Source organism: Exophiala mesophila (assembly GCF_000836275.1).
Source record: "Exophiala mesophila strain CBS 40295 unplaced genomic scaffold supercont1.3, whole genome shotgun sequence".
Taxonomy (NCBI): Eukaryota; Fungi; Ascomycota; class Eurotiomycetes; order Chaetothyriales; family Herpotrichiellaceae; genus Exophiala; species Exophiala mesophila.
Genome location: NW_015622506.1, coordinates 2,115,384 through 2,130,938, shown reverse-complemented (window position 1 = coordinate 2,130,938; position 15,555 = coordinate 2,115,384). Strand labels below are relative to the sequence as shown.

The 15,555-nt window shown below is 50.1% G+C and overlaps 9 protein-coding genes across 9 annotated transcripts; 7 read left to right on the top strand and 2 right to left on the bottom strand.

The window, feature by feature from the left end:
• The first annotated feature begins 434 nt into the window (after positions 1-434).
• On the top strand, positions 435-1,625 carry PV10_04369 (uncharacterized protein). The gene is made up of 2 exons (XM_016368916.1): positions 435-1,224; positions 1,289-1,625. The coding sequence occupies exons 1-2, from the start codon at positions 656-658 to the stop codon at positions 1,470-1,472; spliced, it is 753 nt and encodes a 250-aa protein (XP_016224704.1). The 5' UTR covers positions 435-655; the 3' UTR covers positions 1,473-1,625.
• Positions 1,626-1,767: 142 nt separating this feature from the next.
• PV10_04368 (uncharacterized protein) lies at positions 1,768-3,738 on the top strand (the record flags this gene model as incomplete). Its single annotated transcript, XM_016368915.1, has 1 exon — positions 1,768-3,738. One exon carries the CDS (start codon positions 1,768-1,770, stop codon positions 3,736-3,738), a length of 1,971 nt encoding a protein of 656 aa, XP_016224703.1.
• A 602-nt stretch (positions 3,739-4,340) lies between these two features.
• On the top strand, positions 4,341-5,157 carry PV10_04367 (uncharacterized protein; the record flags this gene model as incomplete). The annotated part of the gene is made up of 2 exons (XM_016368914.1): positions 4,341-4,451; positions 4,504-5,157. 2 exons carry the CDS (start codon positions 4,341-4,343, stop codon positions 5,155-5,157), a joined length of 765 nt encoding a protein of 254 aa, XP_016224702.1.
• Positions 5,158-5,757: 600 nt separating this feature from the next.
• On the top strand, positions 5,758-6,963 carry PV10_04366 (uncharacterized protein). The gene is made up of 3 exons (XM_016368913.1): positions 5,758-6,176; positions 6,245-6,351; positions 6,434-6,963. Exons 1-3 carry the CDS (start codon positions 5,881-5,883, stop codon positions 6,670-6,672), a joined length of 642 nt encoding a protein of 213 aa, XP_016224701.1. The 5' UTR covers positions 5,758-5,880; the 3' UTR covers positions 6,673-6,963.
• PV10_04365 (uncharacterized protein) lies at positions 6,857-7,799 on the bottom strand. The gene has a single exon (XM_016368912.1). The coding sequence runs from the start codon at positions 7,753-7,755 to the stop codon at positions 6,898-6,900; it is 858 nt and encodes a 285-aa protein (XP_016224700.1). The 5' UTR covers positions 7,756-7,799; the 3' UTR covers positions 6,857-6,897.
• A 180-nt stretch (positions 7,800-7,979) lies between these two features.
• PV10_04364 (signal recognition particle protein SRP54) lies at positions 7,980-10,390 on the top strand. Its single transcript, XM_016368911.1, has 3 exons — positions 7,980-9,236; positions 9,291-9,548; positions 9,601-10,390. The coding sequence occupies exons 1-3, from the start codon at positions 8,141-8,143 to the stop codon at positions 9,825-9,827; spliced, it is 1,581 nt and encodes a 526-aa protein (XP_016224699.1). The 5' UTR covers positions 7,980-8,140; the 3' UTR covers positions 9,828-10,390.
• A 131-nt stretch (positions 10,391-10,521) lies between these two features.
• Positions 10,522-12,215, top strand: PV10_04363 (uncharacterized protein). Its single transcript, XM_016368910.1, has 3 exons — positions 10,522-10,702; positions 10,771-10,819; positions 10,898-12,215. The coding sequence occupies exons 1-3, from the start codon at positions 10,619-10,621 to the stop codon at positions 11,278-11,280; spliced, it is 516 nt and encodes a 171-aa protein (XP_016224698.1). The 5' UTR covers positions 10,522-10,618; the 3' UTR covers positions 11,281-12,215.
• Positions 12,216-12,500: 285 nt separating this feature from the next.
• On the top strand, positions 12,501-13,852 carry PV10_04362 (uncharacterized protein). The gene has a single exon (XM_016368909.1). The coding sequence runs from the start codon at positions 12,571-12,573 to the stop codon at positions 13,840-13,842; it is 1,272 nt and encodes a 423-aa protein (XP_016224697.1). The 5' UTR covers positions 12,501-12,570; the 3' UTR covers positions 13,843-13,852.
• Positions 13,828-15,232, bottom strand: PV10_04361 (uncharacterized protein). Its single transcript, XM_016368908.1, has 3 exons — positions 15,048-15,232; positions 14,137-14,979; positions 13,828-14,043 (listed from the first exon to the last, which is right to left on the bottom strand). Exons 1-3 carry the CDS (start codon positions 15,098-15,100, stop codon positions 13,965-13,967), a joined length of 975 nt encoding a protein of 324 aa, XP_016224696.1. The 5' UTR covers positions 15,101-15,232; the 3' UTR covers positions 13,828-13,964.
• Between the last annotated feature and the right edge of the window lie 323 nt (positions 15,233-15,555).

Below are 15,555 nucleotides of genomic sequence, written 5' to 3'. Positions count from 1 at the left end.
AGAGTGCCCTGGAGAGAGTGCCCTGGAGAGAGTGCCCTGGAGAGAGTGCCCTGGAGAGAGCCCTGAGTAGGATTAGTACCCCATAGGAGTGCCGAGGGTGCCTCTGGGCGTGCCTCGACTGCCTAGGTACCTACCTACCTAGGGACCTGAGTAGCCCCTCGGCCCCCAAATGCCTAGTAGGGCCTAAGTTGGGTAGTCTATATGCTAATTTGGTTTAGGCTGTAGACACCTGTAGACACTCGTTTGTAGATACCCCGATACATTCCCCGTCCCCGCACGAGGCTGAGATCCTGCCTCTATCACAATAACCTCCCCTCACAAGGCTAATGTTCTTCCGTAAAGACTTGGAGAGATCACAGAGGGGTATGGTGGATACGCGGGGAGCTACCGAAATGTTGATTTGCTCGAACCCAGGAGTATGTCCTCGGATCGAGGGGGAACCAGTCGTTGATGGGTTGAGTCAGTCGTAGTACCATTTAAGAAGTGACCTAACCGGAGATCTGCTCAGGTTTCACACAGACAAGAAGACCATATATACGCCCTCGGCTGGAATCTGGCATCTATTAAATTCACACTCTATCACCCCTCTGACGTTTCTCAGTTTCAACTAAGAACGCTGATTTAAGGATAAGCTGATCAATCATCATTCGCAACCATGGTCGGACGCCTTGAAGGAAAGATTGCCATCGTAACAGGTGGTGGTAGCGGTTTTGGTACCGGCATCGCAGAAAAGCTGGTTCAAGAAGGAGCTAAAGTCCTCATCAGTGATCTCAACAAAGACAGCGCTGCCAAAGTTGCCCAATCCATCGGGTGTGAGTATCTCGTGGCCAATGCCACCAAACGCTCCGACTGGGAAGCATTGCTCAAAAAGTCCATCGACACCTTTGGCGGATTAGACATTGTTGTTAACAATGCCGGCACAACTTACCACAACAAACCAACAGAGACTGTAACGGAGCAAGACTACGATTTGGTCTTTGACGTCAATGTCAAGAGTATCTATCTCTCTACCAATGTCCTGTTGCCTTACTTTTTGGACAACAAAAAACCTGGTGTCTTCATCCAGATCGCCTCCACTGCCGGCATCAGGCCCAGACCCGGCTTGTGCTGGTACAACGCCTCCAAGGCCGCCGTCAGTGTCGCTACCAAATCTATGGCTGTCGAGTATGGACCCAAGCAGATCAGATTCAATTCTGTTTGCCCAGTAGTTGGCAGCACTGCACTGTAAGTCCAAGTCATAAATAAGCGAGATACCTGTGTTACCCTTCTAACGTTTTCATTTTTTTAGGACCCATCTGTTCATCGGCAAGCCAGATACCGAGGAGAATCGCGCTGGCTTCGTCTCTACCATTCCACTCGGACGTCCGAGTACACCCAGAGATATTGCCAATGCAGTCACCTATCTCGCTAGCGATGAAGCCGACTTCATCACTGGAGTAAACTTGGAAGTGGACGGAGGAAGATGTGTCTAGGTGGAAGCTTTCAACTAGCCTCAACAACTAGGACATGCAGTCGCTTGTAGTGATCCTCATCCTGTTTAAAACCAAAAGCATCTGGTGTCGAGGCACGTGGGAATCTTGCGAGAAAGAATAGCGTCAGACAAATTATTATTGACCAAAAGTAGCTTAGCTCCTGCGGTATTAGCAAATGACGTACCCCCAATGACTCGAATTTATTATTAACATGTCCAACATCATCCTCACCTACTCCTCCATCTTTCCGGTCATTATTATCCTTTCGGTTTAGGGCTGGCGACTCGAGTCCAGCATGTTCAAGAAGAAACCCCAAATCAAGAACCTTGCGCCTCTGCGTTCATCAGACCGTCGTAGGCTTGCCGATCAAATCATTACCGAGTACAAAGTCCACATTCCTCCGGTCCAGGATCTCGAGCCGCCCTCCTCGACTACAGAACAAGCCTCTGCCACTCCTAACAATCTCAGCCCAGCCCTCTCACTGATCCGAACAAGTCTTTTGCCAGAAACCTGCTTGTCGGCTCGATTTACCACCCACGCCGGTGCCAATGCTACGCTTGTCTCTGGAACCATCTATGTAGGAGCCCACCCTGGCCAGGAAGAGAGAATATTGTGGATTCAATATGGCAAAGAGTCAAGATTATACCCGACAGTATACACTTTATGGCAAAACCCCGGGCTGGTGCCTCTGCTGCACACACCCGACTTTGTGGTAGACAAGCTCCGCACTGGGGCCGATTTGATGACTCCGGGACTGGTCGGCGGTCCACCCTGGCCGCAGAATGCACAGCTAGGGTCTGTAGTGGCAGTTGCTGGTCTCGAAAAGGACACAGTGCCCATATGGGTAGGGACTTGCAAAATCGACATCTCCAGTCTTGGTCGTGTGCAAGGTTCTAAGGGTGCCGCGGTCGAAGGGATTCACTGGGAAGGCGATGAACTTTGGGCATGGAGGCAGACCGGAGCCGGTGGCCGGCCTTCACCTGATCGGATCAGTGGTTGGGACAAGAGAACCGAAGAGTCAACTAATGGACTACACCGGTTGGTTCTAGACGACCCCGAGGACGAGGCTCAAGATGAAGGAGGCGTTTCACTTGATCTCAGTGTAGATTCAAAGGTGAACACAGAGGCGGCTAACGGCAATCAACATTCAGAGCCAGATCAAGATGAAGAATCACCGCGTGAGCCTACCACTGCTGAAGTTGATGATGCATTTCTCGCAGCATTTCTCTATTTTTTACACTCAGCCAAGACAAACAACGACCCCCCTCATTACGGGATCGATTTTCCCATACAACCATCATTTCTAATCGCAAACATGATCCAACCACACTTGCGTTTCCAGAACCAACACTACAACATCAGAAAAACATCTTGGAAAAATGCCAAAAAGTTTATCAAATATTTGGACAAGAGCGTGTTGGTCAAGTCCAAGGACAGAAATGGCGGCGAGACTGTGATTCTTGATGTGGACTTTGACGATGCACGAATCAAGTCATTTACTCCCTACAAGCTGCCGAAACCAAAGGCATCCACCACCACTAGCACTAGCGAAAACAGCTCTAGCGCAGCAGCAGGTGCGGACCCATCCCTGGGACAGAAATTGGCCATCCAGACCATTTATCGTGCGTCGAGCAAGCTAGTCCCCGATATGATCCCATCCAAGTCGACATACTACACATCCTCGCAAATCTCAGGTTTTGTTAAAAAGTATATTGAGAACAACCCCTCTCTTTCAGAGAATACATCTTCGCCTCGGTTCATTAGACTTGATCCCTTTATCGCCAACAACATCCTCTCATCAAATCCCTCAGCATCAGATACTCGAATACTCGCTGCCGGAGAAATCGGGCGTGACGTTCTTTTCAGAAGAATACTTGAGGATGATCATCTGGCAACTCCCCACTGGTTATTGTTAAAGAACTCCCAAAGCTATGACCCCGAAAAGCCCGACCCAGGACTGAAACCCAAAGCTGGAGCTTCGCCACATGTCACCATCACCATTGAGAAGAGAACAGGGACCAAGGTGGTGACTAAGATTTCTGGACTGGAAGTGTTTGGAATCAATCCACAAATCCTTAGTCCCGAATTGCAAAAGAAATGTGCTGGGAGTGCCAGCGTTGGTCAGCTAATGGGCGGTAAGCCAGGGGTGATGGAGGTTGTCGTGCAAGGTGACCAGAGAGATGTGGTTGAGAAGGAGATGGGAAGGAGGGGAGTTGACAAACGTTGGATCGTCGTCGATGACAAAACTAAAAAGAAAAAGAAGTGAGGAGCAGTGGAGGGCTGGCTCAGTTCACCCTCAAGACAGATTGATCGACCTGGCTGTTGTTGGGGCGGAATGGATCATGACGCCGAGCCAAACTTGATCATTCATACTGCTCAACAGATACAGACGAAATGATACCCAAAGCTGTCAGGATTTATCTTCTTCTTGCTCCCAGGGACTGATGTCAATGTCTGTAATCATGTCCAAACAAGGCTACCTCAGCCTGTCTCTATGACTCGCCGTACTAACATGCTATACGGCGGATCATTTGCCCACTCAACTTGAGTGATGTCAGTCGTCAACTTCGCACTCGAGTCCAAGGCTGCGAAGATCAATTCCACCAGCAGTACCACCTCTGTCACCACCTCATTTTGTCTGCACATACATGTCCCTCCGCTTGAAGCCTTGCACAGTCTGGTCTCGATCCATCTAGCTCAGTTCAGTATCAAATACCTAGCCGATTATTTTCCGTTCACACCACCCCATTCATCCTCGACACTTCTATCCCACCACTACCACCCACCTCACCCCCCAACCTGGCAACTTTTGCTCTAGCGCACGCTCTTCGTCGCCTAGAAGAAGAGCGGAAACAGCGATCAGGCGAGATGGGGGACTTGCAATTCGCAAAAACATTTCTCACCTCATTGGACAATAAGCCGACAAAGTATCAACCAGATCATGTTTTCGACCCAAAGACGTTCCAACTCCGAACACCGGTATGTCGTTGCACCTAGAAAGGACAGACACCTATCTAACTCCGTTCTTCAGTATACGCTCCCTAAACTGTCCACTCCACCTCATCCCTCACCTCCCAAAGCAAATCAGACATCGATCCCAGCTCCGGGGTCTGAAGCCGCTGCACCGTCCGTCTCTGTCATTCTCAAATCCGCACGAAACCCTAACATGACATTGACTCTGACATCTCTCAACCCTTCGACCACAACAGTTCAATCGCTCAAAGAATCAGTGCAATCACATCTCGGTGGGCCTTCAGTCGTCGGTATCGACAAGATCAAGGTTCTGTTGAACAAGAAACCCATTCCTCCGTCCAAGAAAACGATCGCCGATGCCCTGGAAGGTACTTCGTCAGAAGGCACGGAGGTAGAGTTCGGCGTGATGGTCATGGGAGGCGCCCCGGATCCCCCACCACAGGTAACCACTCCCGTGCCAGTAACGCCGGCGGTGCTGGACTCGTCTCCAGATACCAAGCCGCGCCCAACTTCTGAGATGGAGGGCGTGGAATCAACTCTGAGTGACCCTGTACAGCCCGGCAAGGCCAGTGGCAGTGCCGTGCTGGAATCTCCCGAGTTTTGGGACGATTTACAAGGGTTTTTGGCGCAGAGATTACGGAATCAAAGTGAGGCAGAGAGGGTACGAGGAATTTTTGAACGAGCTTTCCAGAGCGCGAACTCGGCGCCTTGATAGTAGGCGCCGAAGCTTATGCACAAGAGTAGCAAGGAGAGTTATCTTTCATCAACTACGCACCACCCGGTTTCAAGAGCTTTGAACATGACAACCGGTAGCATGGCGAGAATGGACCTTTATGGTTACGAGCAGCCATCTTAAGCTCTGAATTGTGGGGCAGGGCGTGGCAATGACCGAAAGTGGTACAGATATAGATTTGTTGTACTGATGCATTCAATCACAATGAACATAACAGAGAGGAGATTGATGCCACAGTATATACATATGACTATTGTCCGCGTTCCCAGGCGCCAACGTGCCTCGCCAAATGAAATGCTAGTTTACATTTCCGAGGAGAAATGAGTGAGAGACGACCACTTCAGCCACTTCAATAATGATCAGATACTACCTACCTTACGCAAAAGGAGATAGATACTCGAGTACCTAGGATGCACGTGGTGATGTTGATTTGGATAGCGGCGTGCTGATTGGCTGTTGTCTGCAGCGCGACAGCCTCGTCGGACGAAAGAAAAGACAAAAGACAAAAAGTTAAGCCCGAGTCGGTCTTTTGAATTCGCCGAACGCAGGCAACGTCAGGAACTTGATTCCTTGCCCAAACCCGAATTGAAGCCAACAACTTTCCTTTTTTACTCTTGACTTGCACGACCCTGCAACAATAGGCCGCAAGTCAACTTCCTCCCCACACAACGGCACCTATAGAGGACTGAGAACGGGGATATTATGTCCGGTTGGAGTGGGATGCGAAGCCTGGTGTCAGGAAACCTGAGCAGAACTCTACGCCATGATATCAGTGCTCGATGGTCTGGACAGCAGATGCGAAATCTCCACCTTGAGCTCAATGCCACATCTCCGATACCTTCTCCTCTGTCGCGATGTCGACTGCGTCAAGCTCAACTACAATTGAAAAAGGATCAGATCCGGACACACGTACGGGCGTTGGAGATGGGTCGTCGCAAGTTTTCAACCACCTTGGGCCAAAGACACGGACACATTGATCCTCCCAAGCCCGGCGAAGAGTATGTGATGACTCCACCAACCGATTCACTATACTCATACTCCCGGCGATGCTGATTCTTATGCGCAGGCTACATGTCACCTTTATCGACAAAGATGGAGATCGACATGACTTTGAGGTATCCCAAGGGGACAACCTTTTGGACATTGCCCAGGCGAATGACTTGGAGATGGAAGGTAAGTTTGATAGCTGTTCGTCCATTTAGAGAGCAAATTGTATGCATACTCGGGCATTCCCTTCTAACACGTTGTGCTACAGGTGCATGCGGTGGCTCGTGTGCTTGTTCCACTTGCCACATTATAGTCGAGTCGGACGAAATGTATGATAAGATGGAAGAGCCCAGCGACGACGAGAACGACATGCTGGACTTGGCCTTTGGCCTCACCGAGACGTCCCGCTTAGGTTGTCAGGTGGTAATGTCTAAAGAGCTGGATGGTCTTGTGGTCAAACTCCCCAAGATGACCAGAAATATGCAGGCCAGTGATTTCGGGAATTGACCTGGACCTGGAACCTCCAAAATCCATCTATCTACGTCCCTCCCCCACACACGTCTCCCAGCGTACAGTGTACTATTATAAGAGCCAGGCTCAGGCTTTCCTCCGGTTGTGTATCATCATCTCGTTGAGGGAATCTGTCACGGTTCTACCTGCGTTACAGAGGAAAGAATCTCCACACCAAACACACACATATATACATACAAGACCAGAGATTTAGATCCAGGTTTAATGTACCGCTGTCGTCGCGACGTCTTTCTTGCCTCCGATCAAATCCAGAAATCCTTGTTTGCTCATCTCGTTCACCTTTTCTTGCCGGTGTTGTATGCCGATCGTGCCTTTCTTCCTCTCCTCTTTCTCCGCCTGCTCCGCCTTGACCTGTGCTGCTCGTACCGCATTAAACAACTTGATCACACCTCTTTGGGCAATCTTGCGTAACCTCTTTTCCTCCTCGGCAACCTCTCCTGCTTGCCCTGACTGTAATCCTAGGATATCTTTGATCCTTCCCCGGTCTAGCTCTTCCTTCTTCTCTGCCCGCAATTTGGCTCTAGCTTTGCGTTCTAATCGTTCGTTGGCTAGCTCATGACTGGTTTCCACTGCTTCGCGACTTCTGGATAACACTGGGTCTTGTCGCGCTGATTGCGGCAGTTTGGTGGAGAGGATTTTGGCGATCGAGGTGGAAAATGCGGAGGGGTTATTACGCTTGCTCGTATTCCCTTTGGACGACAAATTGGTTTGGCCATCATCTTCTGAATCTGCTTCTCCGTCTGAATCTTCCTCTTGTCCTGAAACAGAAGACTGTTCAGAGTCTTCCGCAGATTTCGACACCTTTCTGGCTGCTTTTTTGGTGGGCGGTTGAGGTTTTTGGATAGATTTTCGACTCGATGTTGCTTTTTCTACTGGTTTGGGGGGGTTCTCGTCGTCCGAGTCGTTCAAATTAACCGCTGCAAATCCTTGCTCTGAGCCATCCGAGTCTTCTGAAGAACTGTGGTATTCTCGTTGTTTGCGGAATCTTTTCTTGGGGCGGTCAGTTTTGCCGCGCATGCCGGCTTCAAGTTTGCGCTTCTTCTGAGACATGGGAGCCATTTTGTATTGGTGGACGAGGGCAATACTGTGTTGGCTGTTGGTTGCGGCTCTGTGAAAGTCGGTCTGTCACCTGGGAAAAATTATGGAAGTTCTCGATGTTGGTGTCGGCTCATCCTCGGCCATAGATTTTGTAATGACCATAATCATATTCCCCACCACCACCGAAAGATGGCAAGTACAAGTGGCACTCATGCCAGTCGCTACTTCCCCCACACTGACATTCACTTTCAGGTGCGCCTTCCCAATAGTCAACGACACCCACTGCTTCTTTGTTCCTCATACATCATCCGAACTGGTCGACGACACTTGAGAAAACTTCTACTCCAGTACCGGTCTCAACAGATTCCTTCGAGACCTCTTGCTGCCTTGACATCCTTCTAGCAAGATGGTTCTCTCAGACCTGGGCCGGCGCATCAATGCCGCAGTCCATAACCTCAATCGAGAGGCCAACCTCGATGAAAAGGCCTTCGATGCTATGGTCAAAGAAATTTGCTCTGCCCTACTATCTGCCGATGTCAACGTACGACTCGTCAAGCACCTCCGAAGATCAATACAAAGCGCTGTCAATTTCAAAGACCTTCCCCCCAACACCAGTACAAATGCCAAAAAAAGATTAATTCAGCAAGCCGTCTTCAATCATCTCGTTCAGTTAGTCGATCCTCACGCGGAACCCTACAAACCCAAGAAGGGAAAGTCCAATGTCATCATGTTTGTCGGGCTACAGGGCGCTGGTAAAACCACTACATGCACAAAGTTGGCCAGATATTATGCGCAAAGGGGATTCAAAGCCTGTTTGGTTTGTGCCGACACATTTCGAGCTGGTGCCTACGACCAACTGAAACAAAATGCGACAAAAGCAAAAATTCCATACTTTGGCTCTTTGACACAGACGGATCCTGCTGTGGTGGCTGCTGAGGGTGTTGCCAGGTTCAAGAAGGAAAAGTTTGAAATCATTATCGTCGACACATCAGGCCGACATCAACAGGAGGCTGATCTATTCGAGGAAATGGTTCAGGTACAGAATGCAATCAAGCCAGATCAAACGATCATGGTACTGGACGGCACTATCGGTCAAGCTGCTGAATCACAATCTTCGGCCTTCAAAGCTACTGCTGATTTTGGTGCAATCATCATCACCAAGACCGATGGTGGTGCTGCAGGAGGTGGAGCTATTTCTGCCGTGGCCGCCACCCACACACCTATCATCTTCCTGGGCACTGGTGAACACATGATGGATTTTGAACGATTTGCCCCGAAACCATTCATCTCCAAACTCCTAGGATACGGTGACATGACTGGGCTGATCGATCATATTCAATCCGTCACCAGAGACTCGGCCGGAATGAAAGAGACACAGAAGCATTTGGCCGAAGGAATTTTCACAATTCGTGATATGAAGGAACAAATTTCAAATATAATGAAGATGGGCCCCTTATCCAAGGTCGCTGGCATGATCCCTGGACTGGGTGGCATGATGGCCGGTAAGTCGTCTTCCAGACTCGATCAAACTCGACTGTTCAGCTGACCTCCTGCAGGAATGAGTGATGAGGATGGCACCGAGAAGCTCAAGCGAATGATCTATATTTTCGATAGCATGACAATCAAAGAGCTTGATTCTGACGGCAAGATGTTGATCTCAGAACCAGCACGAATGGTCAGAATAGCGTGCGGCAGTGGTACCTCGGTGAGAGAAGTTGAAGAACTTTTGACACAGCACAAAGTCATGAGCGGCCTAGCCAAGAACATGAGTGGACAGAAGAAGAACATGCAAAAGGCCAACGCCATGTTGCAAGGTATGTCTTGGATTGTCGGAATTAGGAAACCACTCACTTACGGCCTATATAGGTGGGAACAAGCAGCAACAACTTGCCGCGCTGCAGAAGCGGATGCAGTCCATGGGAGGACGGGGCGCTCCCGGTGGCGGTCAAATGCAGCAAATGCAACAGCTCATGAGTCAGATGGGCATGGGCGGACAAGGAGGTGGCATGCCCGATATGTCAACTCTAATGTCCCAGTATGGCAACATGTTTGGCGGAGGTGGAGGTGCCGCTGGTCGAGGTCGGGGACGCTGAGTCAAAGCTCGGCCCATTGTCGAGCAATATGAAGAGCAACAAGGCATCACTGCTCCGTCATCGAGGAACTAGGTCCTCTTCCTACTCACTCATAACCCTTCGACACACACGCCCACAACCTCATACCCATGGAGCTACTTCAAAAGCACTCTCGCCACGCCTAAAGGGCATTGAAAGAGAACATAAACATGTTCGGCCTGTGTGTTGAACAGACATTGGGGTTCAGGCCTGCAGACAACCACCACGCACCCATAGCTGGCTCTCTGAAAATGCTAAAAAGTTGAGATGAGGGCACTGCCCATGTCATATGCCAACAGAGACTCGTGGCACATAGCTGGTGCTTCAAATGGAATGCCATCAAGATTATGACTAACCGAACGAGAGGAGACACGCAGGGTTATAGAGCGTGCTTGGATTGCAGCTGATTCATCGGTTCTTTCGCGGATGTACATGGCATACACTTGGGTTGGCCGTGAATGCAGTACGCAATGCATCATTAGCATGAACAAGCGGGAGCGATGAAATATTCAGATACTATTCTACCAAATGTCCAAGCATTCCAGGAATCTTCTCCTGTCCTCCATTCATACTATCATGAGCACGTGATTTGTTCATTTCGGGGGTAATCGGAGAAATACTTGATCCGGCCGAGATTCCGTCCGACTTTCTCCAATTCTCAAAAGTCGCCGCCACATGGAACTTTTTCTCGATGCATCAATCCATCCACCCTAGACACATCTCCATTGTTTGTTGCAGTCCGTTCTTTTGTTTGATTCGCCTTGGCCTCAAGTATGTCTCTCTCAGGAATCTATGGACCAGCCGGCGGCGGGGCCAATGCTGGGATGAGTGAACAAGAGCAGCAATATGTCAAGATGGTAAGATGCCTTCATGACACGCCCAACTCGGGCCATCGCTCGTGCACATGTCACTAACTTGGATATAGATGCAAAAAGGCATGGAGTCATGTGTTGTCAAATCCATTATGGCCGGAGGTATGTAAAGACCGTGACCACTGCAGAGACAGGCTCCAGGTCTCGTTTTCAATTACAAGACGCTGACAAGCTGCGCAGGCATGGGTTTCGCCCTCGGCGGTGCCTTCGGTCTCTTTATGAGCTCCATGGCCTACGATACTCCCTTATCACCCCAAGGCCAACAGATCACCTCTCTCCCCGTCCGACAACAATTGCGGCAAGGTCTGAAAGATATGGGCGCCAAATCATTATCTTCGGCAAAGAACTTTGGCAAAATCGGCTTGCTCTACTCCGGCGTCGAGTGCACAATCGAAGGATTTCGTGCAAAGACCGATCTCACAAATTCGGTCAGTGCTGGATGCATCACCGGCGGAATCCTTGCCTATCCAGCAGGCCCCCAGGCTGCCCTTTTGGGATGTGCCGGCTTTGCCGCTTTCTCCGCCGCCATTGATGCCTATATGCGCATGCCGGAGAGTGATTGAAGAGATGGACAAATACATTACATCTCAAATGTGATATGGACGTTGGTTATTGCCGGTCAATACCTAGACCCACCATGCACAACGTTCAGGCAACAGCCCTGTTGGGGAAGGAGAACAACATCGGCAGAATATGGCGAAACTCTACTCCAGGAAACCATGTACAACATATCCACTCTTCATTGTGAAACCTCAAGATTTCCTAATCAGTCGGTGCCTCTGGCGTCGCAAGAGATATACAGATCTCATGCCACGACGACATGGCCCTTCCTCGACGAGCCACCACACCATGGCACTTCAGGCTCCACTCAAATCCACCCATTCGACGGCCATTATACGGCAACTACGATATATCGAGCCAGGAACTGATTGTGAAGACCTGATACTCTAGGTCTGGGTTCCCTTCCTGGCAACCAACTCCCTCTGCCGAGCGGTTGTCGACAAAGCCGTACACAGCGGTGATCACGGAATTGAAGTCACAATGCCGCCCGAGTTGTTGGCGCCATCGAACCATTACCAAGATCGAACAAGGGTGTTGTGGGGCTCCTTGTCTGGTGATGAATGTGCTGAGACGAGGCTCCAACCAACCAAATAGACAGCTCGTCTAATATGGCGATAGAAGAGATCTTGTTGTACGGACGAAGCCACTCAAATATTACGCCCTTGAAAGAGCCTGCAAACTCGGACACCTTTATATCTCATCCCAGTGGCAGATGCTACTATTCTGTTGATGCAAACGAGGGCGCTTCGTCACGTGCATTGGCTCGGGTGTGGCATGAGACGGATTCAAAATCATCCACAGTGAATGACCAGTCGTTTTAGCGACCTGCGCCGAGGATCATCACAGTGTATCAGATGTGCAGGAACGCAAACCAACTTCTAGATAGAATGGTAAACATATCAACCGATCTATTCGATAGCGCAGTATCACCTCTTTGACAAGTCCTTTCTTCGGATGTTTGACTAAGGACATTGTAATATCTCCATCGTTGATGAGGACGTTCAAATGGTCTTGACTCAAGTCTCCGAAAGCCTACATGAAATAGAGTCAATATTTAGTCCATCTCTGGAGCCTTAACAAGTCAAATGCGAATTGAATCCGAATACGAAATGGTGGGAGTCAAATTAGAGTTTCACAGTGTGTATGGATTGATGGACTTCAACAGACATTGATTTCCCAAATTGTCATTATTCCACTCTTCTCATTTCACTTCAACCTAGCACCTAGTACAGTGTACCTCAGTCACAGTACCTCCAGGCACTAGGTGCGGAATAAAGACTTCCATTGACACAATGGCACCACCTACGACGCGACGCGTGACACGGTCATCGACCACCAAAGCACCACCGCCACAACAAGAGGAGTCCACTACGAGCAAATCAGACCAGGGTTCCGATGTGCAAAACAAAGTACCAAATGCACGAGGCGGGAAAAAGCGCCTTGCATCATCTTCAGTCGGTGTACGCGATGAACCAGGTCTACCAGCAAAGAAGGTAACCAAAACATCCCGCGATGGTGGCAATACTAGTAATCTGAAGAAGCCAAATGGAAAGACCCAGAAGCAGGAACAGAAAGATGTTGGTTCTTCAAAGACGAAAAGTGCCACCTCCAATGCCACCTCCAATACTACGATATTCCCAAAGTCGAAGGTCGAGTTCAGTGCATTCACCATTGCAACATCCTCAGCCTCGTCCTCGGCGAGCAAAAAGCCCGCAGCATCTTCGGTCTTGAGATGTCAACGATCTGACCCAGACGGTGCGGTTCTGCCATCACTGATCTTCACGCATGGGGCTGGTGGGGATTTAAGTGCACCGGCCATGGTTCATTTCTCTCAGGGATTCACGTCGACCGGGTCAGGAATGGTCATGTTCGAAGGTAACAGCAACCTCAAGAGCCGAGCGGCCGGATTTGAACGGATACTGGAGCATGGTGGGAGAGAAAAGTGGTGGGATGGAATGGGGGTTGGTAATGCTGATGACAAGACCGGGCGAGTGAGGAAAACGGCTACAACGGCAACAATACCTGCCATGGGTGGTCGTAGTCTTGGGGCTCGCGCGGCCGTCACGGCGGCATTGCAACTCGACCAATCTTCCACATCGCCGTCGCCGTCGCCAAGAGTCAGTCTCGTCCTCTCTTCATATCCGCTCATCAGCCCGTCCGGCGATGTACGTGACCAGATCTTACTTGCACTGCCGCAGAACATGGACGTTTTGTTCATCTCGGGCGACAACGACTCCATGTGTCCTCTAGACCGTCTTCAAGCTGTGAGGGCAAAGATGAAGGCTCCCTCGTGGTTGGTTGTCGTCAAGGGTGCTGACCATGGCATGAAAGTCAAAGGTGGAAAGGACTTGAAGACGGGTTGTGAGCGGGTTGGTTTGGTCTGTGGTTGGCTGGCATGGCGGTGGTGTTCCGACAGAGATGAACATAGGCAGGGACAGGGAGAGTCAAAGGGACAAGGCAAGAAAGATGACGGAAGACAGATGACGGTGAGGTGGGATGGTGATTTGCATAGTGTGGTCTTGGATGGTTGGGATGGAAGTGAAGAACAGGTCATCTGGGATTAGTAGAAGCACTGAATTCTAAGTATGATCATATCTTTCCCACTTCTCTTTGCCCCTTATCATCACGACACACAATGCCAAGTGATGATTAACTTCTTGTTGTATCGAATTCTTTTGAACGACATTCAATTCTCCTGGCTTGATCCGCCCAACACTTGTCGGAGCAGGTCCTCGAATCTCTCCTCATTAACGATGGCTCCAAAGCTAGATAGATGTCTGTGTCAGCAAAAGCCTCTACTCTGTGATTGAAGCACATCTTGTCGCGGCAATAGAAGCAGAGTGGGACACAATCCTTACTGATAGCAATCGACCTCAGGAATCAACAGGACCTTCAGGGCCTCCAGACCATCGCGGGTCAGGGAGGGGAAATTGGGATGGCGACGGATGCGCCACCAGATCTCAACCGGGGTGATTTCACCGTCGAGACTGAGCCGGTCGGCACACTCGAGAAGTCTTTCGAGTTCGATGGCCGGGACCTGCCAGGAAGTGCCGTCAGGACAACAGGATCCGGATGGAGTCGTGTGTTGGACCGGAGGCGCCGGCGATCGAGACATGATGGGGCTTAACAGCATCATCTCGTGGCCGCTGAAGTCGCGCTCTCCGCCTTCATGGAAGGTGTGGTGAATGATACAGATGTGTTCGAGCGCCAGGACAAAGTCAATTCCCACCTGGGTGGCGCCCAGGCCTTGGGGATGGGCGACGGGTACGGGCATATTGGAGGTCGCAGCGGCTAAAGTGGAAGAAGACTCTTCTCCAGCAGAAAAGTCATGCGCCGTCGACGTGTTGGCATCCGAATCGGTCACGGTGGCGCTACTCGAGGGGGCGCTGGGGGTGGTCCAGGGCAATATATCCTCCGTCTCATACGTGCTCGAGTAATTAGGCGGGAAGTTAGTACGAATTTCATGGGTTTGGTCTGTGGATGTGTGGATTTCAACTGTGACAAGGGGGCTCGACAACCGTGGGCTTGATGCCAAATCCGGTGGCAAAGGAATATCGTGCTGTCGGAGCAGATCCTTCAATTGACTGATCGTGTCTTTCAGGGCGGCAAGATCGGCATAATGCGCGGCATCGTTGGCTCGTAATCTGCTGAGTTCCGCTTCGATCGTTTTGATGTATGAAGCCCTGCGCTCTCGATGCGTCCTGAATAGAACGAGAAACGTCCCTTCTCAGTCATCTCGCTCGCTCTTGTGGAAGTCGGTCCGCCTTACTTCTGAGCCTTTCTCACCTGCTCCCGGCGACGAGCATGTTTGAATGGGTCCATCAAATAAAATGGTAGGCTTCCGCACGGAGTGGAGGCAGCCTGAGGATACAATGCATCCACAGATTTTAAACCAATGAAAGAGATGGCACGAGACGAGTCGACACGAGAACTGGGGGTGTGGGTGGTGTAGAGGTCAAATTAGAATTCACAACAGAGAGAAGATAACATTGATTACTGGCTCGTTATTTTGGATCTAATCGGCTGGGTTGGAATCTAAAATCATGATTGGGACAGAATTCCTTACCCACCGGCTATTTTTCTGAGCCGCAAATCGGTACCTCCAACGTGATTATGGAATCATGGTCATGACCATATTTGCTGTTGCATGTATGGTTGAGCATCTATTCAATGGCATGGGCAGTGTATAGAATATTTGGGGACGATTCAGATGCGAGTCAAACAATTAAGAAGATTAACTGACAACCCATGGAGTTGACTTTCTTACTCACGATGAT

What these genes read in the sequence shown, in the direction of transcription:
- PV10_04369 (XM_016368916.1), top strand. Translation starts at nt 656, where the DNA reads ATGGTCGGACGCCTTGAAGGAAAGATTGCCATCGTAACAGGTGGTGGT. An exon ending in GTAGTTGGCAGCACTGCACT is followed by an intron (nt 1,225 to 1,288) that starts GTAAGTCCAAGT and finishes TCATTTTTTTAG; the next exon opens with GACCCATCTGTTCATCGGCA.
- PV10_04363 (XM_016368910.1), top strand. Translation starts at nt 10,619, where the DNA reads ATGTCTCTCTCAGGAATCTATGGACCAGCCGGCGGCGGGGCCAATGCT. An exon ending in AGCAGCAATATGTCAAGATG is followed by an intron (nt 10,703 to 10,770) that starts GTAAGATGCCTT and finishes ACTTGGATATAG; the next exon opens with ATGCAAAAAGGCATGGAGTC. An exon ending in CAAATCCATTATGGCCGGAG is followed by an intron (nt 10,820 to 10,897) that starts GTATGTAAAGAC and finishes CAAGCTGCGCAG; the next exon opens with GCATGGGTTTCGCCCTCGGC.
- PV10_04366 (XM_016368913.1), top strand. Translation starts at nt 5,881, where the DNA reads ATGTCCGGTTGGAGTGGGATGCGAAGCCTGGTGTCAGGAAACCTGAGC. An exon ending in CCTCCCAAGCCCGGCGAAGA is followed by an intron (nt 6,177 to 6,244) that starts GTATGTGATGAC and finishes TCTTATGCGCAG; the next exon opens with GCTACATGTCACCTTTATCG. An exon ending in GAATGACTTGGAGATGGAAG is followed by an intron (nt 6,352 to 6,433) that starts GTAAGTTTGATA and finishes GTTGTGCTACAG; the next exon opens with GTGCATGCGGTGGCTCGTGT.
- PV10_04361 (XM_016368908.1), bottom strand. Translation starts at nt 15,100, where the DNA reads ATGGACCCATTCAAACATGCTCGTCGCCGGGAGCAGGTGAGAAAGGCT. An exon ending in CAGGTGAGAAAGGCTCAGAA is followed by an intron (nt 14,980 to 15,047) that starts GTAAGGCGGACC and finishes CGTTCTATTCAG; the next exon opens with GACGCATCGAGAGCGCAGGG. An exon ending in CCTGAGGTCGATTGCTATCA is followed by an intron (nt 14,044 to 14,136) that starts GTAAGGATTGTG and finishes ACATCTATCTAG; the next exon opens with CTTTGGAGCCATCGTTAATG.
- PV10_04365 (XM_016368912.1), bottom strand. Translation starts at nt 7,755, where the DNA reads ATGGCTCCCATGTCTCAGAAGAAGCGCAAACTTGAAGCCGGCATGCGC.
- PV10_04364 (XM_016368911.1), top strand. Translation starts at nt 8,141, where the DNA reads ATGGTTCTCTCAGACCTGGGCCGGCGCATCAATGCCGCAGTCCATAAC. An exon ending in ACTGGGTGGCATGATGGCCG is followed by an intron (nt 9,237 to 9,290) that starts GTAAGTCGTCTT and finishes GACCTCCTGCAG; the next exon opens with GAATGAGTGATGAGGATGGC. An exon ending in GGCCAACGCCATGTTGCAAG is followed by an intron (nt 9,549 to 9,600) that starts GTATGTCTTGGA and finishes CGGCCTATATAG; the next exon opens with GTGGGAACAAGCAGCAACAA.
- PV10_04362 (XM_016368909.1), top strand. Translation starts at nt 12,571, where the DNA reads ATGGCACCACCTACGACGCGACGCGTGACACGGTCATCGACCACCAAA.